General features: G+C 50.7%; 11 protein-coding genes across 11 annotated transcripts; 5 read left to right on the top strand and 6 right to left on the bottom strand.

Annotated features, from left to right (window-relative positions):
• Nucleotides 1-90: 90 nt before the first annotated feature.
• On the bottom strand, nt 91-5,265 carry YALI1_D14391g (uncharacterized protein; the record flags this gene model as incomplete). Its single annotated transcript, XM_502702.4, has 1 exon — nt 91-5,265. One exon carries the CDS (start codon nt 5,263-5,265, stop codon nt 91-93), a length of 5,175 nt encoding a protein of 1,724 aa, XP_502702.4.
• An 897-nt stretch (nt 5,266-6,162) lies between these two features.
• YALI1_D14400g (uncharacterized protein) lies at nt 6,163-7,176 on the top strand (the record flags this gene model as incomplete). The annotated part of the gene is made up of 1 exon (XM_502703.3): nt 6,163-7,176. One exon carries the CDS (start codon nt 6,163-6,165, stop codon nt 7,174-7,176), a length of 1,014 nt encoding a protein of 337 aa, XP_502703.3.
• Nucleotides 7,177-7,359: 183 nt separating this feature from the next.
• On the bottom strand, nt 7,360-8,499 carry YALI1_D14423g (uncharacterized protein; the record flags this gene model as incomplete). The annotated part of the gene is made up of 1 exon (XM_066094311.2): nt 7,360-8,499. The coding sequence occupies one exon, from the start codon at nt 8,497-8,499 to the stop codon at nt 7,360-7,362; it is 1,140 nt and encodes a 379-aa protein (XP_065950383.1).
• Nucleotides 8,500-8,607: 108 nt separating this feature from the next.
• Nucleotides 8,608-9,030, top strand: YALI1_D14424g (uncharacterized protein; the record flags this gene model as incomplete). Its single annotated transcript, XM_068282678.1, has 1 exon — nt 8,608-9,030. The coding sequence occupies one exon, from the start codon at nt 8,608-8,610 to the stop codon at nt 9,028-9,030; it is 423 nt and encodes a 140-aa protein (XP_068138779.1).
• Nucleotides 9,031-9,244: 214 nt separating this feature from the next.
• YALI1_D14431g (uncharacterized protein) lies at nt 9,245-10,363 on the top strand (the record flags this gene model as incomplete). The annotated part of the gene is made up of 1 exon (XM_502706.3): nt 9,245-10,363. The coding sequence occupies one exon, from the start codon at nt 9,245-9,247 to the stop codon at nt 10,361-10,363; it is 1,119 nt and encodes a 372-aa protein (XP_502706.1).
• Nucleotides 10,364-10,465: 102 nt separating this feature from the next.
• On the bottom strand, nt 10,466-11,524 carry YALI1_D14453g (uncharacterized protein; the record flags this gene model as incomplete). Its single annotated transcript, XM_502707.3, has 1 exon — nt 10,466-11,524. The coding sequence occupies one exon, from the start codon at nt 11,522-11,524 to the stop codon at nt 10,466-10,468; it is 1,059 nt and encodes a 352-aa protein (XP_502707.2).
• Nucleotides 11,525-11,785: 261 nt separating this feature from the next.
• Nucleotides 11,786-12,358, bottom strand: YALI1_D14462g (uncharacterized protein; the record flags this gene model as incomplete). The annotated part of the gene is made up of 1 exon (XM_002143018.3): nt 11,786-12,358. One exon carries the CDS (start codon nt 12,356-12,358, stop codon nt 11,786-11,788), a length of 573 nt encoding a protein of 190 aa, XP_002143054.3.
• Nucleotides 12,359-13,324: 966 nt separating this feature from the next.
• YALI1_D14477g (uncharacterized protein) lies at nt 13,325-13,861 on the bottom strand (the record flags this gene model as incomplete). Its single annotated transcript, XM_502708.4, has 1 exon — nt 13,325-13,861. The coding sequence occupies one exon, from the start codon at nt 13,859-13,861 to the stop codon at nt 13,325-13,327; it is 537 nt and encodes a 178-aa protein (XP_502708.4).
• A 1,222-nt stretch (nt 13,862-15,083) lies between these two features.
• Nucleotides 15,084-16,100, top strand: YALI1_D14489g (uncharacterized protein; the record flags this gene model as incomplete). Its single annotated transcript, XM_502709.3, has 1 exon — nt 15,084-16,100. The coding sequence occupies one exon, from the start codon at nt 15,084-15,086 to the stop codon at nt 16,098-16,100; it is 1,017 nt and encodes a 338-aa protein (XP_502709.3).
• A 79-nt stretch (nt 16,101-16,179) lies between these two features.
• Nucleotides 16,180-17,394, top strand: YALI1_D14500g (uncharacterized protein; the record flags this gene model as incomplete). The annotated part of the gene is made up of 1 exon (XM_502710.3): nt 16,180-17,394. The coding sequence occupies one exon, from the start codon at nt 16,180-16,182 to the stop codon at nt 17,392-17,394; it is 1,215 nt and encodes a 404-aa protein (XP_502710.3).
• Nucleotides 17,395-17,797: 403 nt separating this feature from the next.
• On the bottom strand, nt 17,798-19,327 carry YALI1_D14532g (uncharacterized protein; the record flags this gene model as incomplete). The annotated part of the gene is made up of 1 exon (XM_502711.3): nt 17,798-19,327. One exon carries the CDS (start codon nt 19,325-19,327, stop codon nt 17,798-17,800), a length of 1,530 nt encoding a protein of 509 aa, XP_502711.1.
• Nucleotides 19,328-19,598: the final 271 nt, after the last annotated feature.

A 19,598-nucleotide genomic window follows, 5' to 3' on the forward strand; every position in this document is an offset into this window, starting at 1 on the left:
GTTGTGTGATAGGGCTAACTTATAAGTTGCAGGCTGTGTTTTGTACAAGTACTGTATTTCTACGTGTAAATTATTAATAAATCATAATCCTTATTCAGGTGCCGAATATTCTTCATCAATGGTTATGACACCATTGGAACCAGTCGACTTGCTCTTAGGCGTATTCTTACCAGCCGGCTCGGCAGATGCGGACTTTTCCTCCTCGGCAAACTTGTCTGTCTTTTCCTCCTCAGCAGACTTGTCCGATTTGTCCTCCTCCGCAGATTTGTCAGCTTCCCCTTCTGCTTCGGGCTCAACAGTGGTCTCTGTGTTGCCTTGGTTAGCATCGGCCATCTCTACATCCGAGTCCTGGGTAGATTTCTCAGGCTCCTCGGTGGGCTCCTTTTCTTTCTCCTCCGAATTGGACCGAGTGCCACTGTTGCTTGAGGAACCATTACTGGAGGCCACAGCTGGAGGACCCTTGGTCGTCACGAGCTTGATGTTCTCACCCACCTTGTTGGAGCAGGCCTTGATGAGATTGGTGGCCCGCAGAAGAATATCCTTTCGAGTAACCCGCGTCTTCTCTTTTTTGCCATCTTCCTTCTTTCCAGCAGTGGTCGCTGTAGTAGCAGGAGCAGGAAGAGCAGGAGGCTGGGCACTGCCTGGCTGAAACTCAAACTTGGCTCCATCAAGAACCACTGGCGTAGATGAGCGGCTCTTGTTGTCCGCCAGTAGTGAAGTACCAGCGTATTCAATGAGCATCTTGAGATACAGACAAACAACTGTGTCATCCACTACACCTGTGGATCCAAAGCCGTTGTTCAGCCGTCTGAACTCAGATGCATAGTACAGCAAAGACAGCAGATACGAAGCCGGCTCCTTGCTCTTGGTGATCTTATCCTGCAGACCCTGCGCAATGCGATCAAAGTTGTCAAACTGCAATGAGGGAATGATGGCGTCCGGCAGCTTTTCAGGGATCCTGGTAACCCGCTTCATCAGAACGTTGGACGTGAGACACGTGAACTCCCAGACCTCGAAATGATTCACCATGCCGTTGTTGAATCGACGCAGCTTCTTGCCAATGGTAGTGATGGCGTCCGTGTCGTCGGTCTTGTCTAGCAGAACAATAAAAAACATGAGGTAGTCAAACACGTACTGGAAATGCTTGCCTGCTCGCTCAAAGTCGGGCTTCCAAATGTGTACGGGGGCCTTGCTTTGGTTCTTGAGGTTAAAGAACGGCACCATCTCTTCCTTGGCACTTCGGTAATCCTCAAATACCTCCTTGTGGATGCGAGCAATCAGGAACGGGGGCCGGTGGTGCCACTTTCGCTTGTCCAACACTTTCATTCGACGCAATGTCTCAATGCACGACTTGTAAAACTTGATTTCCATGCGAGTCAGAGGCTTCTTCTTCTCCTCGGGCTTAGCAGCCACAGTTGGGGGAGCGGCAATAGCAGTGACCGCAGTAACGGGCCCAGGAACAGGAGTAGCGTCATCGATGGAGATTGGAGATCCAGAAGTTCCCTCAGAGGGTACAACAGGTGGAGCAGTATCAGCGGCAGGCTCAGTAGCAGATGCAATAGGACCCTCCTTGGTAGATTCAGTTTCGGAATCAGAGCCAACCTCAGAGTCCGAGTCAGAGTCGTCTCCAGACTCCATGTCAGCATCCTCTCCCAAGTACTCGACAAAGTGGGGGGTTTTCTTCAACTCCTTGTACGCTTCTGCAGCGGTCAACTTGCCTCGCTTTACGGCCTTGTAAAGGTAGGCTACAAGTTTGTAATGAGGCTCGAGAAGAATGTCTCCGTTAATCTTGTCGGGTGCCACAGCAATGGACTTTTGAATGTCGCCGAGAATAGCTTGGGTGGTCTTTTTCAGCTTGCTGTACACCTTAGATCGGAGATAATAAGAGTACCAGTCCGGGGGTTGGTCCTTGCTGTTGATACTGATGGTGAGACAGGCTCGGACAACCTGGTAACATTGCTTGCGACGAGGAAGGGACAAATTCTGCCGCATGTAAAGACCCTTCATACCACAGAAGATTTTGTTGTCTGCCTGTCTGAAAGACGCACCGTGCAGAGGGTTCGCCGTGGCAGAGTAGAAGAGCTTGCTGAGGAACAACCACTGCGACTCCTTCATGACAGCGTTGAAAAAGGTGCGCAACTGCGGGTTCGCAGGCTTCTCGTCCCGCTGTTGAAGCATGAGATTGACAGAATTGAGACCACACAGCAGGGCCTTGCGCTGGTTGATGTTGACAATGGAGTTGGGCACATCGAGCTTCTCTGCGCTCCACATAAGATCGTCCTCCGTTAGCATTTCGTATGCGTTGGCAATACCGAACCATGACTCATAACGAGTGGGGCAGCAGAGAATGTCGTTAGTAAAGAATTTAACTGCTGCCTGGAGGTCTTCTGTTCGTCCTGGAGCAGCTGCCTTCTTACCCTGTCGAAACTTGGCAAGAGCCAACATTCCCTGAACGCAGTAAAAACCTCCCGTTGAGGCGGAAAGCACCGGGTCAGTTGACGTCATAAATGGTAAGAACGACTCACCCCGAAGACTGTTCTCTATATAATTCCAGGTGACAGGGGCCACCGTGAACCGGCCAAGAACAGTCATGTTGTGGCTGGTGGAGGCAATGTTCTTGTCAGGGTCTCCAATGGCCTCATAAAGCTGGTCCATCACCGCTCGCAGATCAGCTCGAATGTTGTGCACACTGGACGGCTTGCGATAGACCATATTCATTATGAAATCCTGGAAGGCCAAGCCATCGGAACGTTTGAGAGCACGAGGTGTGGCGCCATGGTCTGTAGGATGGTAGTGCTCGTTGGCCAACTGGATACCGAATCTGCACCGGATGTTTTGCAGCAAATCGGCCTCGGACTCGTTCCACTTCATACGCACAATCTCGTCCAGAGTTAGATCGACGAAGATGCCGTTGGCAAAGCTGCAGCACTTGCGATGACCCAGATCCTCATGTACGATAGATAGGATATCGTTGAGAGTGGAAATAGTTGTCTGGGGAAGATTTTCATCCAAGCCGTTCGTCAGCTGACGGAACAAAAGGTAGAAGAACGTCCATAGCTTGACCATCATGGTCTGGAACTTTTCACTCGCTTTATCCCACAGAAACGGGGTAGGTTCCTCGGGGTTTCGCCGGTCGTAAAACTGGTTGAACACTTGCAATAATCGCAGGAAAGAAAGACAAAGCTGTGCAAGTTCATGGATCTTTTCTCTGCTCACAGATTCCAACAGGGCTGGGGTGTCGCGACAAATCTTGGCCAGGTTTCCGACAGTGTCGTTCATGGTACTGAGAGTTCTCAGTAGGATTGTGTGTCGTTGGTTGGGGTTCATGTTTCTGTATCCAGCAGTTTCGAGCTCGTACGACAGGGAAGTTAGCATCTCAATGTACCCATCGACAGAGATACGTTTCTCGCCTGACTCGTTGTAGGCATCCAACAGCAGGTACCACAGCTTGTGTTTGAAGTCAATGGAGGCGTGCTGTAGGAACTCGCGAGCTGAAAGGGACTCTCTATCGCCACTAGTATCACTCGAGCCCTTGAGAATCGACTCCAGCATAGCAATTCGAGTGCCGATATCCTCATCAGCATCCGGGGAGAAAATTTTTGCAAACGTGGAGGCCACCTTGAGTTTGGAGATCTGGCCGTTCACGGAGTCCAGGCTTAGGGTCTGGATGTGGGGGAAGTTGACGAACCGTACCATGAGATCAGGCGCCTCATCGAGCAGCTGAACCTGGAACTCCTCGTAGTTCTGACGCATTCGAGATATCTCCGCCTCGTCGCACTGACTGAGGGAAAGTCGCACCCAGGTGTGTCTTAGTTCGAGCTCTGTCACAGACAGCTGCCGAGTCTTACACATGCTCAAGAGTGTGATGACACACGACTCCCATGCCAACAGACGCTGATGGAGGGTCTTCTTGTGCCATTCTCGGTCACGAAGTGCAGACTTTGTGAGCTTACTGGTGTTCTCGGTGATACGCTGCTTGTCTGCAATGATCTCGTTGGCGACAAGTTCATAACGAGCCTCGGCCACGTACAGCTGCTGCTTGATAAGCGAATCTGAATGTGTTTGGCCGTCAAAGAACATTTGGCGAACGTCTCGAAGAATCTGTGGCTCCAAATGGTTCAGGATGATCTGAACGGAGGCAATGAGTTCCGAGGGCCAGATTTCGTTAACCAGAGAAGAGTTTCCTAGCAGTGCCTCGATGATCTTGAATCGGAAATCAGACAAGCTGCACGACTCAGACATTTGTTCTAGAAATTTGTCTGGTGAGATGCTTAGCACGTTGCAGGGAGCGCCGTAATCATCGTCTACTTGAGCTGCTGAGTCGAGGATCTGAGTCACAGGAACCGACAAATTCGACTCGGGAGCAGAGCTGAGCTTCAGAAACAGCTCGGAGCCCTGCTCGCCCCAGTTGGAGATCACAGCCTTGAAGTCCTGGTAGAATTGCTCCTCATTGTCAAGCTGATTGAGGTCAACAAACGGGAACTTGAGATCCAGACTTCCGACGAACGATGTAATATTGTTGAAGAAGCCGGGATCAACCTGCTTCTCCAGCTCAGCAGGTTCGTCGGCTCCACGTCCTCGTGTACGCTTGGAGGGGGGCTGCGAGCTAGATGTTGTACCTTCAGCCGGTCTCTTAATGGCTAGAGCCACAGTCAAAGAGTCTCGATCCTCCGTTTTGACAGTTGTATCCTTCACAGGTGGTCCTGCGCTCCCATTTCCATTGCCACTAGCTTCTTTCTTGTCTCCATTTTCAGGAGATTCTTGCTTCTTGTTCTCCTCCGTGCTGCTCTTGTTCTCCACCTCCCCAATGTTGATCTCAGCCGGGATCTCCTCCACCTTGACTGTGCTATCCAGGGCTTCCTCCGTCTTGACTTCTATCGTTTCTTCTGCTGGCTTGTCGATGATATCCATCATTTCCACATCGTCCTCAGGATCTTCGAGATCCTCCTCGTCCACCAGTTTACCATGCACACTAGAAATCTCCACTCCAATCTGCAAGTAGGGATCGCGGATCGTGACGCCATTGAGTACCTTTTTGCGTTTCGTAAGTCTATGCAGCGAGTCATGTAGACCCTTGCAAATTCCTCGCCACGAAGGCACTCCGATCTCCACCACAAGCTCACTACCGCGCCAGGTCTCCTTTAGGTCCTTCAGAGGAGGGGCCTTGAACTGTGTGGGCTCGATCCAAGAGATGTACTTCGGCTTCTTGGCAGGTGCGACATCGGCCACTTGTGACGCCATGAGGTCGTACATGGGGCTGTCCATGGAAACGTAGTCCTGCAATTGTTTGGCCAGCAGTACCACTTCCTGTAGAATGGCCACCTCCTCGGGATTGAGAAAGTCGTGGTTGAGCAGACTCTCGGAGAATGTGAAGACTCGAGACGGGGAGCTGACTATGCATTCCAGAGCGAATCGAGACAGTCGTTTGAGTCCGATGATGCGGGCCAGATCACTGAAGAGTTTCAGAAACGAATCGTCAGAATCATCCACCAACAAAGCGTCGGCAAACTGCACCAGGATATCTTGCAGTTGGTCTCTGATCTCCGTGGTCGTGAGGTCGTCTAGGTTGTGTGCCAAGTGCTCCAGCAACAAAATGCCATGATTCTTGTATGCCAGGTACTTTAGTCGGCCCACTGTGGGCGACAGATTGTTGTCGTCAATGTCGAGATGGATCACGTCTATTTTGAATAGCGCGTCATACAAGTCAAAGGCTTCGTCGAGCTTGCCCTGTCGCTGTGCGTGTAATGCTTTTTGGAAGATTTTCAGACCCTCTTCGATCTGGGTTAGTCGCGATGGTGCGTGTCATTCACGGTGTGGTGGTACTCACTTGAAGCTCCCGGGTATGTTCTTCTGCTGAAGACAAGGAGTAGTCCTCTAGGGCGTTGAGCGGAATGAAAGACGACTGTGTTAGCTGGGTAGCGGGTGCAACGTGGAATGGTTTGAGATACTCACCATTCCGGGGGCTGTGTTGTGTGTGCCTCCTTATGGCGGTTGTGGGGGTTGTAGTGTGCTTGTAATTTGCACCTGGGGGAGGTTTAGCGTCACTGCATGTATTATTCCCCAATGGGTCTTGTTTTGACTTTAGTTGATTCAGGGTGAAATACTGCAAGTATAGTTATAGCCGATCTCTACAAGTACCTAGTACAGCCACACGACAACAGCATGAGATACTACGCAGAGTACTTGCCCAACGTGGGACAGGTAAGCGTCACCTTCCAAGGCAATGATGGCTCCGACGTGGTGGCCCGTCCCGACTCCGTCACCATTGGCAAAGATACCGTGCCTCTGCCTGCTGAGATCCAGGTCAGGGAGATGCCGCCGGTAGGACGTTTAAGCACCTTGCGGTTCAGGGCCAGTCCTGATGCTGCCCACACAGCCGTATCCGACCAAATTGACTCAATTCACATCGATAGCCCTTACGGATCTTCGTTTGTACGCAAGCTGCCCAAAGCGACCTTGTTGTGCGATCACACCGATGGATCTCCCATTCTGACTGCTGCCTTGGACACTTTTCGACTGAGAAACATGCCCTCAGAGCACTGGGCGGAAATGATGGACTTTTGGCATTGCCACAAACCGCACGAAAAGTCGGCCCAATTCAACCCTGCATACGCCGTGTCACAATTCAAGCCAAACCCCGGGGAGATTCTGTTTGGACAAGAGTACATCATGGTCAATAAGGAGGACATGCGCCTAGAGCACAACGCTGTGGGTAAAGAAGAAGGAGATTCGTTTAAGATTCCAAAGTGGAACCTGCAATTCAACTGTCCTGATGGAGAGATCATAAAAGTGGATCCGGTTCAAGTGCTATTGTTCAGCATGTCTGAACTCACCAATTCACATGCTTCACATCAATTCTTACTGTGTGACGAGACCCAGAGCGATGATGACGTCAAGCCTGCTGCCCTGGTGTGGATCTTCAACAGAAACCTGACGTATACTCTTTCTGGAGTTGACGGTAAAGAACAAGGGACTAAGATCTACTACACTGTGGATCCCGCGTTAGTCGCAGAGCTATCAGAAGGAAGAGATCAGGTGGAGCAGGTGTTTTACCCCAAGTGGGTGCTAGACACCTTTATCGGCAAACTGCAGAGTTCCAATGCGCTTCTTCCCGAGCAAAGTAAGATGTTTCTCAAGTGGCATATGGGATTGCTGGACGGCAAGAAGGTGAAATAAGTATATAGAAAAGTCATTATTTATAGCATTAGCCATATTGATGCCAAAACCAGTGTTAGTGTATTATTCATGAGTGTATAGGCGATGTTAGCGGTCTACGATCAATTTTTTTGTTACGATCAAGTAGCAACCCAACCCAAGATCATGGTGAAGTTGTCTCTTGGGTCATTCTCGGGAGTGACTCTAGATAGACGAGAAGTGAGTTCCAAACAGAGCAGATCGCAGCTTGGGAGCCACCTGCTTCCGGCTGGCCTTAGCGTTGTTCTGCTGGAACACCCACAGCTTACCAGGGATGCCGCTGTCGTCCACAGAAAAGGGCTCGAGTTCAAGGTCGGCAGAAGCGTCGAGGAACTTTTGAACGCCGTCATTGCAACCCTTGGGCGAGTAAATGATCATCTGGCGGGCGTGTTTGCCAGTATCAGCGTCAGTGTACGAGGTCATGGTCACGTGCACGGTCACGTTGTGCTCCTCGCAAAAGTCATGGAGCTTGGGGAAGAACTTTGGGTCCTGCTTGAGCATGTTGCTGAGGTCCAGAACCACAGTGCTCATTCCCAGCTTGGCACCGTTTTCGGCCCAGTCTTTGTAGTCCTTTCGGAGCATCTGGACGGCGTCAAAGCCCGACAGGTCTCGCTTCTTCTCGTCCAGTGTCTTGTAGAACGACTTGACATCCTTGGATGTGGCAAAGGCAGAAATACGACTCAGAGCCTTGGTGATGAGCTCGTAGGCCTCGGTATCGTGGGCCTCGACCTTGGACTTCATGTTGGAGGTGTCGATGAGAAGAGGGGCCAGGGCAAGCTCATTGAGGGCAGAGTCCGAGGCAATGGTGCCATTGAGACCGCCGAGTGTCTTGTTCCACCAGGTGTATACCAGAGACGAGCACGATCCGTTCTTGATGACGACTCTGGGGTCGGCGGACTTGTACAGTCCCTCGTCTTCGTGGTGGTCAATGACACCAATCACCTTGTCGTCGAGCTGGGCCAGAGAGGCGGTGACCTTGTTGTGATCCACGAGAGCCAGAGAGGCGTGTTTGAGCAGCTCGGGGTTCAGATCATCGAGGAAGAGGAACGAGTTGTCCTTGATGTTGAGCTTGGCCAGCAGCCACAGAAAGTCTCGTCGCAGCAGAATGTCTTGCTTGGGGATGTTGATGAGCGGGAAGACGTCAACCTTGGACTGTGACTGTGACAGGTAGGCGTAGAGAGCCGACGAGACACACGAATCAATGTCGGCCGACTCATTACCCGAGACGATGGTGAACGCCGCAGGCGAGGCCTTGATAGCAGCCCATTTCTCGGCCACTTTTCCAAGGTAGCTAGTGATGGACATTTTGAACAGAAGAGCTTGTGAGCTGGCTAAACCTCTTGTATCCCAGTTGGTGAGTGCTACTTGTGCTGACTACATGTTGACGGGACTCGTCGACAACACTCCCATCTCATGCACAGTTTAACTTTGGACAAAAATTCAGATGCAGATAGACACACGGGCTCCAAGAGACAGTTGAGAGAGACTCACATCCCACACCACCGCACACTACACACCATGGAATCTATCACCCCCCAGGCCCTCGAATCCCTCGACCAGAACTCGCGACAGGAGATCGTGCAGTTCATGGAGGCCGAGCGATCCAAGGCCAAGATCCAGGAGACCGTCCACACCTTCACCAACCTGTGCTGGAACAAGTGTATCAAGAAGGTCAACTCTGCCCAGCTTGATGGTTCCGAGCAGCAGTGTGAGTATGAGGAGCTGATGCCTTTTGATGACGTGTTACTAACCCAGGCTTCACCGATTGTGTCGGCCGATACCTCGACACCAACATTGACATTGTCAAAATGTGAGTATGAAAAGTGCTACTTGTAGTAGGCGGCAGCAAGCCAAAGGACACAACAAGACTAACCTAGCATCCAGCAGCAGCAGTAAGCAACATGTATATAGTAATGCGATGATTGAGAATAGTTTTTGTTTTGTTTATATCTTTCTATATGTTGGCGTCGGTGTTGTGCCGGTATTGTATCTTCTACAAGTATCGTAGGTACTGCTCCCTACCGACTGCAATTAACTTCTACTCTTCACCATGAATCAACAACTAGAAGAGATACGAAAGACGCCACCGGCGCAGACAGACCCGCAATTCAACGACACGGTGGAGCTGCTGAATCGGCACGTGGCCCAAAGCACGGAGCCCGAAACAGCGGTGCTTGCCGCTACGATTCTGGGAGAATTGGGGGTGCCTGTGACGGTTCAGATGAACGACAAGCAGCTTGAAACCGTCTCTAGACGTCTCTACGAACAACTCAGAGATCTTTTCACGTCGTCAGGTGCTAAGGATAGGAAAGAGCGTTTCAAAAACGTCGCAGGTTTCTCCCTATCGACAGAGGACGAAGCAAAGTACTCGAAAGCATCCACGGGAGCGCTCATCCAGCTGATCCACCTGTCGGGCGCATCCAAACAGCTGGCGCAAACGTACATCTCGTTCATTTTCCCAGCAGTGCTCAATCTGTGCGACTACCATGAGCCCAGCGTCAAAATCACAGGCGCCCAATGCGTCCTGGCCCTGTGCAACCCTGACGGCAGCTACAGAGCCCTTGTGCGTCAGATGAGACTGACACAAGTATTCTGGGATGCGCTACAACCGCATTTGTCGTTCCTACCGCCGTCAACTGAAGAAACTGTCGCGGCACCACTGCAACAAGTCACATACGAGGCTCTCACGCCCTTGTACCTGATGATGAGACAGGGCACGCCAGCAGAACCCACTTTGAAAGACCTGACTCTTTTGGATGAGCTCCTTCAACAGGTTGTCAGAGGACTGGATCTGTCATACATCAGAACCGTAAAGACTCTTCTACACGCCCTAGACGGCATAGTTGATCTGTTTGGAAAGTACGCTGCATCTTATGTCGAGGAGCTCGTGGTAGCATGGACCCCAATCATGGAGGATCCGTTTGCGACGGCAGATCTGTCTCTGTTGGAGACTTGCGGCAACACCATATTGCATTTTTTGAAGACTGTCTCCGTTGCTACTGTCAAACGGCATGCATTGGAGGTTGCTAGAATCACAGCTATCGCTCTAGCAAATGTGCGCAAAGAAGAAAAGGGCAAGCGGGAGAGTGCCGAGAGTGTCATGATGGACGTTTTTGACAAGCTGGTGGCTGTTCGGCCTGACATTGTTGCCATTAGGGACTTTTCTTGAGTAAAACTAATTTATATTGCATTTATCTAAATGATGGTATTGTATCTCTATCGAATGAATTTCTATAATGTGAAGCCACTTGTTCTTCAGTGAGGGTCATGGCTAGTCGTTCCGCTCGTAAGAAAGCCACTCTTTGGCAAAATCTGTGACGGAATGCTCCAGGGAGATGAGGTCGTAGTTGAGCAGTTTCAACGTGGCCGAGTTGTCGATCTGGGCTAACGAATGCAACTCCTTCTCCCGCTCGATAGGGTCAAACTCGGCGATCTTTCCCTTGAATTCGGGTAGCTGGTTGGCAATGTTCAGAAAGTCCTGGGTGCAGTACTTTGAGGTGGATAGGAAGAGTCTTCGTCCGTCAAACTCGGGGTTGAGAGCAGAAACATGGGCTTTGGCGCAGTCGCGCACGTCAACAAAGTAACCAGCTTTGACGGGAGGCTTTTGCCCGGGCTTGGTTTCAAAAGCGTTGGTTACAATGGCTTCATTGGAGGTGTTAATGGCCAGTGGATCGAGAATGATACCTGGACCGAGAATGAGCACGGGGTTGACCCAGGTGAGCTTGAACTTGGGTTTCTCCATCTTCTCAAACTCCACAGACGCCTTTTCAGCCATGGCCTTTGATCCAATATAGTTGGCATAGGGGTTGCCCTTCTCGGCCGCCTGTTCCCAGGTGATGGGGTTCCAGTCCTTCTCGGTCAGGGTAGTGGAGGGATCGTTGAACGTGGCAATGTTGAGAATGGCAGCGAGCGAAGAAGTGATAACCACCTTCTCGACGTTGGGGGCATGGTCCTTGGCTGCCTTGAGTACGGTTGTAGTTCCTTCGACCGCTGGTTGGAGCATCTCCTTCTCGGGGTCAGTCGTGTTGTAGTTGAAGGGGGAAGCCGTGTGCAAAATGTACTTGATCTCGGGATGTTTTTCGAAAATGGCCTTGAATTCACCGGCGTTTCTCACGTCGGAAAGCGTTTCCAGCTCCAATTGGCCTGAAGCAATCTGCTGCTTGAAGGCCTCAGCCAGACGTGCGGCTTTGTGGGGGGATCGAACCGTACCGATGACTCTATGACCTGCGCTGAGCAGCTGGTCGACCACGTGGCTGGCCAAAAATCCAGTGGAGCCGGTGACGAGAGAAGTTGGTGGCATGTTGACGGAGTTGTATGACGGAGATGTCATGATGACACACTCTTCATCTGCATTATGTTTAGGTTGATAATGCAGGCGTCGTGGTTATTAACCAACACGATACACAATTCTATACGGCGAGATCAGATAATAGTAAAAGATGGTGCTAAAATCAGTCAAGGAGTTTCTGCTTCGCTTCTCCACTTACTGGTCAGTCTATCGCCGTGTTTGTAGCGATCGTAATTGTCTCCATATCTCCTTCTAGTGATTGCACTTCTACCTCCAGTTCATATAAATATGTATTATAGTACACTAGACCAAACCCAGATAATCCTCCTTGATAGTACCAATGGCAAACATTTCTCCCACGTCGGCTCGCACTCCGACAATCTTCAGTCGCACCCGACTTCCCTTTTCAATGACCTGATCTTCACTGACGTATGCTGGTGGGTTTGCGCTAGGGTTGAACTTCATGTCAGGAGGAATCAGATGGGACGAGACAAACACGGACAAGGGGCCCACGTCGCCAAAGAAGCCCATCTTGTTCACGTTGGTCACTATCGCATCCACCACCTCGTTTTTGAACGGTCTCCACACAATGGCTCGGTAGTTGACTGTGAACTCGGCCGAGCCGTTGGAAGGCACCACTCTGCCTTTGCCAATGTCGAACGGCTGGTCCAGCACGCACAGAATGTAGCCGAATTCTCCGGTGCAAGTGCCCTCCACGTCCGCCAGCAGCTTGGACCGCAGGTATTGGCCCATCTGGGGGCCAAAGTATGACGGATGCAGAGTCAGAGAGAGCGTCAAGTCTTTCTGCGTTAGTTCTGTGGAAATTTGGCAACCTCGTTGTGCCAAGCTCCGTTGGAGTCTCCATCGCCCGTCCATCGCCTGGTAGAGGCTTCAAATTTGTAGGATAAAACAACACGCTTGTGGTGCTCGTGCTCGTGTGGTTCCGTGCTGAAAGTGTTATGTCATGTGTACAGCTGAAGAACCGAGTAGACACTCAGCTGAGATAGGAGACTTCGTCACATGCTCACTCCTCCATCCCTCACCTCTCAACACCACGGACATGACACCATCCACCGTTCTCTCGTCGTCGAACATCACCATACCACAGCCCATCGAATCACGGGCCGATCTGGTGTCTGAACACGTGATTCCACCCGTCTGACATCATCCATTCATGTCTTTGCGCCTGCTTCGCCTTCCCATACTCACAACAAAAAACATGCCGATGGTTTCTGGAGGTCTTGACCGAGTATCTCTCTTGACGAAACTGTGAAGCTAAAAAAAGGTGTTTTGGGAGAAGCTCGAGACATGTCGTAGAGGCGGTGTAAATAGATGTGTTGAGAATAAATGTCTTCGGAACCTGGTTCATTCTCAAGGATGCAGTATTGTGCAATGTTGTATTGAGCGGGTTTGGTCAGAGTCGCCGTACCGTGTCTGATACCGCTAATACTGCTTCAGCTGACTGTTGTGGACTGCTGCTTATTAATCATAGTATCTCCCACCTCCACTGCAATAAAGTTGCTGGGTCACGTGCCACTCGGGGTGTTTTATGTTAAGGATGATGGGTAAATGTGAAGGAGTATTGTACGTAGCGACGACTGTGTGGGAAGTGAGGTGCTTGTAATTGGAGAATGACGATATCCGACGGGTTGAACAGATCTTGTATAATTGTTGGAGTCAGATTTGTGTCTGTTCTTTAACTAATTAGTGGTTGTAGATGCACGTTACTTGAACTGTTGGTCAGTATTGGTTGAGATGAAGCTGTGTGGTGTGTCTACTCTACAGTGCGAGTGGTGTTGTGATGAGTTGTAAAATTCATTTCTATAAATAAGTGTGGGCGTCTTACTTCTGTTGTTGGACGCCAGTGGCTCCCAGAGTGAACTTGAATGGCTCCTCGCAGGTGTAGTTAGCGCTGCCCAGAAGGTACACCTCCTGGCCTCCGACTACAGCTCCGTCTTCGGAGGTGCACGAGTAAAACTCCTGAGAGCCCTTGTAGTAGACCTCGCTGACAAACGAGCCTCCTCCCTGGATGAGCCAGCCAGCGGTGGAGTTGGAGGAGGTACTGGAGGGCTGCGAGACAACCAGCTGGCCGTTTGCAGCAACAGTAATCTCGCCACCAGAGGGTCCGTTGGACACAACAGCCAGCTGCTTGTCCTTAACGTCCACCTCAAGTGGGGAGACGGAGGAGTTGCCCTTCTCAAGACCAAAGACCACCTTGTTGTCTCTGAGCTGGAGAGGCTTCATTCCCATGGCCCCGGCGCCAGGGTGAAGACGAAGGGTGAATCGCGTAGCAGAAGGACTGTTGCTGTAGTCCTGAACAGGAGCTGCAAAGACACCAGTGGCAGCTGTGGCTAGGGTGGCGTAGTACTTGAAGAACATGGTGATGGTGAAAGTAGTTGTGAGGGGAGTGCGATGGACTGAGAGCAGTGTCCACTATTTATATATATCTCACCACTCAGATAGACTACCGTATACAGCAATTGTCACAGAAGATACTGTATAACCAGCACATTGCATCATATTGCAGAGGAGTATCAAGAGATGGATGGTCCTGCATATGTCAGGTACCCGTTCTGAAACGAGGGGCTGTGCAGAGAGAGGTGTATTGTGGTAAATGAAAGAGCGATTGAGAAACAAATGACGCAAATCAATTGATCAATTCGTCACAGGGACTCTTTCGAATAAAAATTCAACCCCGTATGATCATCTCAACCTCATTCAAGCGGTGCTATCCGAAGACGATTGAGTTCAACCGAACACCATTGTGATGAACATCCTACTGTATGAAGAGAGGTACAGTATGTGCATAACAGTGTAGTAAGTGAAGAAAATAGGAAGACATTGGGAGTCGTACATGCGTGAGAATGTGTTACAGATGGAGCATGATACAAGTGTTTGCTTCTTTGGAATGAGCACCTATCATGCCATGCTACCCCCTTCCTACATGCCATCTTCAACTTTTCTGTCTCGATCTTCCTCATTGTAAGATATCGGTTCAAGGTCTGATGATGAGCAGTATTTAATGCAATAGTTCAACCTCCGATCTTTCCCTGATCATCCATGTATCGCTGTTGATCATGTTTACTTCTGACAGTGCTGTTACACAGTGCTCCTCTGGCGTACACTGTTCCCTTCCCTATCAAGGCTGTGTCTTTGAGGTAGGAGATTGCACCAGTGTCTCATCAATCAGGGAATGTGAGACATACAGCGGGTCAACAGCGGAACTTTTGGGATGGCACTTAGGGTGTTTCTTCAGCCAACTTTCAACCGCCATCTTCCAAGTTTGTACGAATACGTTTCCAGTCGTTTGTTAAAGCACCCAACTGATAAGTCAACTAACTAATACGGTTTACTGGACGAAGAGATGGTGTGCTGAGTGACGGCGTCCAATGGGTAGATATAAAGCAGAAAAGAGAGCCAACTAAATCAAATGTCTCTTCTTTGCCTTCCAAGATGACTCCCCGTCTATTGACGTTGTACGACACTCAAGTAGTCAAGTCACTTGTACCGCACTCCACTAACCCCGCTATCAACGCCTTATGCATCAACTCAAAATAATTATCTGGCATCAGACAACTCCGTGATATCAACCCAACACAGCATGCTTTCAATTCGACGAATCGCAAGTCAAAAGCCGATTTTCCAAACTTTGGTTTTTCGCCAGTTTGCCACCGCCCCACCCAGATCGCCCCTCGTCATCTCGGAGGAGATCCAGCAGGCCATCAATGACAAGAAGCCCGTGATCGCACTGGAATCCACCATCATCACCCATGGGCTGCCATATCCTCAGAATCTGCAGATGCATAGCGATACGGAGCAGATCATTCGTAAGGAAGGCGGAATCCCCGCCCTCACGGCTTTCGTCAACGGTGTGCCTCGAGTGGGAGTTCCTGAGGAGGAGGTCAAGGTGCTGGCCGAAAACACAGACGGAAACCACATCAAGGTGTCGAGACGCGATATTGGCTACGTCATGGCAAATGGACTCATGGGAGGCACCACCGTGGCTGCCACCATGATTCTGGCTCACATGGCAGGTATCAAGGTGTTTGCTACCGGAGGCATTGGAGGAGTGCATCGAGGTGCGGAGTCGACATTTGATATCTCTGCCGATCTCGACGAGCTGTCCAATACCCCCGTGGCTGTGGTCTGCGCTGGCCCAAAGTCCATTCTCGACATTCCTCTGACCGTTGAGTACCTGGAGACCAAGGGCGTGCATGTGAGCACCTATGGAGCCGACGGGACAAACATTCCTGGATTCTTCACCACCGATTCGGGCGTCAGCAGCCCCTACAACTTCTTCGACACCCTGGAGGCCGCTAAGATCATCCAAGCTAACTCCTCGATGAACCTCCAGTCCGGAACGGTCTGGTGTGTGCCTCCTCCCGACCCCATCCCTTCCAACCTCATCCATGACGTGATTGACCAGGCCCTGGTGGAAGCCAACGAGCTGGGCATTAAGGGTAAGGCTACGACCCCCTTCCTTCTGGACGCCATTCGACGGGAATACCCCGAGGTGCTCAAAACTAACATTGGACTGGTCCAGCAGAACGCCGTTATCGCGACCCGTATCGCCAGCGATCTGGCAACCCTAGAGGTAGGTGGCAAGTTTGAATACTGAACACATAGTGAGTGACAACTAACACATAAACCAAATACTAATATAGAGCGGTAGACCCACAAGTGGAGGTTCTGGCTTCATGCCTGCTTCCCCTAGTGTCCCCAAAAAGGCTGCTAGACCCCAAACCATCACGCCGCTGGCTGTAGTTGGTGGAGTGGCGATGGACGTAACATGCGGTATTTCTGGCTCACAGCTGGGCACTTCTCATCCCGGAAAGGTGACCAACTCAATTGGAGGTGTGGGTCATAACATCGTTCTGGCTATCCATTACACTGGGTCCAAGCATGGTATCTCCCCACGGCTCATCTCGGCAGTGGGTCAGGACGGGGATGGAAACGAGATTTTATCGCACATGGAAAAGGTGGGTTTGGATACCAGTGGCATCAAGCAGGACTCTAAGGAGGGAACAGCCAGATATGTGGCTATGCATGACAAGAACGGAGACCTCGTTGTGGCATGTGCGGATATGGACATTATCCAGAACCTCGACGTGGTTCATATTGGCCAGCAGCTTACTACAGCTCAGCCAAAGTGGATCATGATGGACGGAAATATCGGACTGGAGGCCAAAAAGGAGGTGCTCAAATACGCACGGGACAAGTCTGCACAGGTGGCATTCGAACCCACGTCTGTCCCCAAAGCCGCTGCTCTTTCCGAGCTCAATCTGCCCGTTTACCCCAACAACTCCATTGCCTTAGCCACCCCCAACACTGCAGAGCTCGAGGCCATGTTCGAGGCATTCCACGAGAAGGGCCGATTTGACGTTGACGACTGGTTTCCAGTCATAGACGGTCTTGCTCTCGGAGCTGACTTTAGAAACGGAGCCACCATGTTGTCGCACCAACATCGTGGACTCAAAGCTATTCTCGAACAAGGAACTCTGGCCCAGGCAATCCACATGCTACCATACATCCCAACTTTGATCATCAAGGGCGGAGCCAACGGCGTCGTCGTCTTCCAACTCATTGATGATATCGAGTCTGCCATTCATTCACAGCGTTCTGCTTCCAATAAAACGCCTGGCCTGTTCCAGAAGGGCAACGCTGCGAGTGGAAACACCAAGGTCGGCGTCTACATGCAGTACTTTGAGCCCGAAGAAGTGGGCAGTCAGTCGATTGTAAGCGTGACTGGAGCTGGAGACACTCTGTTTGGAACCCTGGCCATGGAGATTGTCAAGGACGAGTCCTGGTTGAACGATATGGGAGACAAGAAGAGTGCAGTTGTTTCTCGAGCCATGAACAATGCTGTGAAGACTATTCAGAGTAAGGACGCTGTCTGCAAGAGCATCCTTTAAGTGATTTGCCATGCTTTCTCTTCTTCCACGATGTAAATACTTATTTTACACACTACTGTGCAGTAGCAAATACAGAACAAGAGTTGTCGCCTATTGACAGTACAGTACGAGTAGTGTATGTACAGTAGTTATACAATATCTATGTGAAATTCGTCGGCAGCTTTCGGCTGATGAACTACGAGTTCTTCGTAATAAATCATCAACGTAATAAGTACACACTATTATCACATTACTACATCCAAACCCCTACAGGGGGAGGAGGTCTCCAATCAAATATGTACATTAACTATCTCTCGTAAATCATTGTTATAAGACCGTCCGTGACTGTCTAAATCGGTTCATTCGTTGTAACAAATCAGTGTAACAACTCGTGGTACGCCCGGTTTGCTTCGCTCACGCTCCCCTAGATTTTCCGTCTAGGACACAACAAGCCCTGGTGGATGACGTTCAACGCCTTCAGCGCGTCTTTTTCCTCAATAACACACGAGATGTTAATTTCGTTGGCTCCCTGAGAAATCATCTCAATGTTAATACCTGCCTGGGCCAGAGTAGAGAAGAACATGCCTGCACATCCGACCATGGCCTTCATTCTCGTTCCGATCAGCGACACAATGGTCATGCCTCGCTTCACATCTACTGTGCCGTACTTTCGCAGCTCCTCCACAGCCTGCTTGAGGTTGGAGTCGGGAGCATGGAAGGCCATCGACACATGGACCTCAGAAGTGGAGATGAGATCGACGACAAGTTTCTGCTGGTCGAGAGTAGCAAAGATCTTGTTCAAGAAGCCATGACTCTTGGTTCGCTTATTCGAATGAACGTTGAGAACGGTGATATTCGATTTGGTAGTGACAGCTGTAGGCTTCTTCTCGTCATCTACAGGAGCAGACACCTGGGGAGTGAATGAGCCAGAGGACAGAGAAGTTAGCGAGTCGGTGGAAGAAGCCAGATCCTGGACATTGTTTTTCGTTTTCAGGTTGCCCGAGCCGTCAGCAGATGGGTAGATGATAGTTCCTCCTCCCAGGGGGTTTTCCACGTTTTTGATTCGGATAGGAATATGGGCCTTAATGACCTGCTCCATGGTGAAGGGGTGGATGACTTCAGATCCGTAGTAGGTCAACTCAGCGGCCTCCTCGGGGGTAATGATGGGCAGCAGACGGGCAGTGGACACCTTTCTGGGATCGGCAGTGAAGACACCATCGACTTCTTTCCAGATCTGAAGCTCCTTGGCGTCCAGACCCACAGCCACCAGAGCAGCACACAGATCGGTGTATCCTCGTCCGATCTGGCTTAGGAGGCCTCCCTTGACGGGGCCAAAGAAACCGGTCAACACGGGCACCATGTTTCCCTTGACAGGAGCAGAGTCCGTGTTAGGAGAGCCGGGAAGAGTGATGATCTCGCCCAGAACACGTCCGAGGTCCGAATAGAACTTGGGATCTTCGGCATTGGTGGTGGTAACTGCGTGAGACAGGTCAAAGTACCGTGCGTTAACACCAGCGTCCCGCATAACTGCAGTCATGTACATGCAACTGAGCTTCTCCCCAATGGCCATGATGGAGTCGAGTGTTCGGGGGGAGATCTCAGAAATGATTTCAGCAGCAGCCAGGATTCGCAACAGCTGGTCGCACTCGCCGTTGATGTCGGCATTGAGGTTTTCGAGCAGTTCGGGGTTCTTGACGTCACGCTTAGCAGCTGCAAGATGGTCTTCTCGGATAGACTCAATGATGGGGTTGTAGGCGTCTGATCCGAGAAGAGCAGAGTCAGCAGCAGCAATAAGACGGGTGGTGGTTCCCTCGGCCTTGGTTCCGGTAGATCGGGCTGAGCAGACCACAGCCACGTCGTAAGACTGCGAGTACTGCTGCACAATGTCGTTGCAGATGTTTTTGGGGAACTTGCCGACCGATGTTCCTCCGAACTTTTGGACGATCCAGGTCATGTTGAATTGGTGAACTCTTGTTGGGTGGGGGGAGAGTGGTAGCAGTTTGGGTGGTTAAACAAGCTGTTGTGGAATGTCGAACTGTCACAGGTTCCAAACGGATATTAACTGGTGTACTGTTGAACAGATCGATGTCAGATCAGCCCTGGTAGTTGTAGTTGTGGAAGGTGTTGAAGCGATGAAAAGTAAACCGAATGATTTGCTGTCGAGTATAGTTCCAAAGTCGGGTTGTTTCAAACCAAAGCCGCCGAAAAATCGCAGTCTTATACAG

The sequence above is a fragment of the Yarrowia lipolytica genome, chromosome 1D, assembly GCF_001761485.1.
Source record: "Yarrowia lipolytica chromosome 1D, complete sequence".
Lineage (NCBI taxonomy): Eukaryota > Fungi > Ascomycota > Dipodascomycetes > Dipodascales > Yarrowia > Yarrowia lipolytica.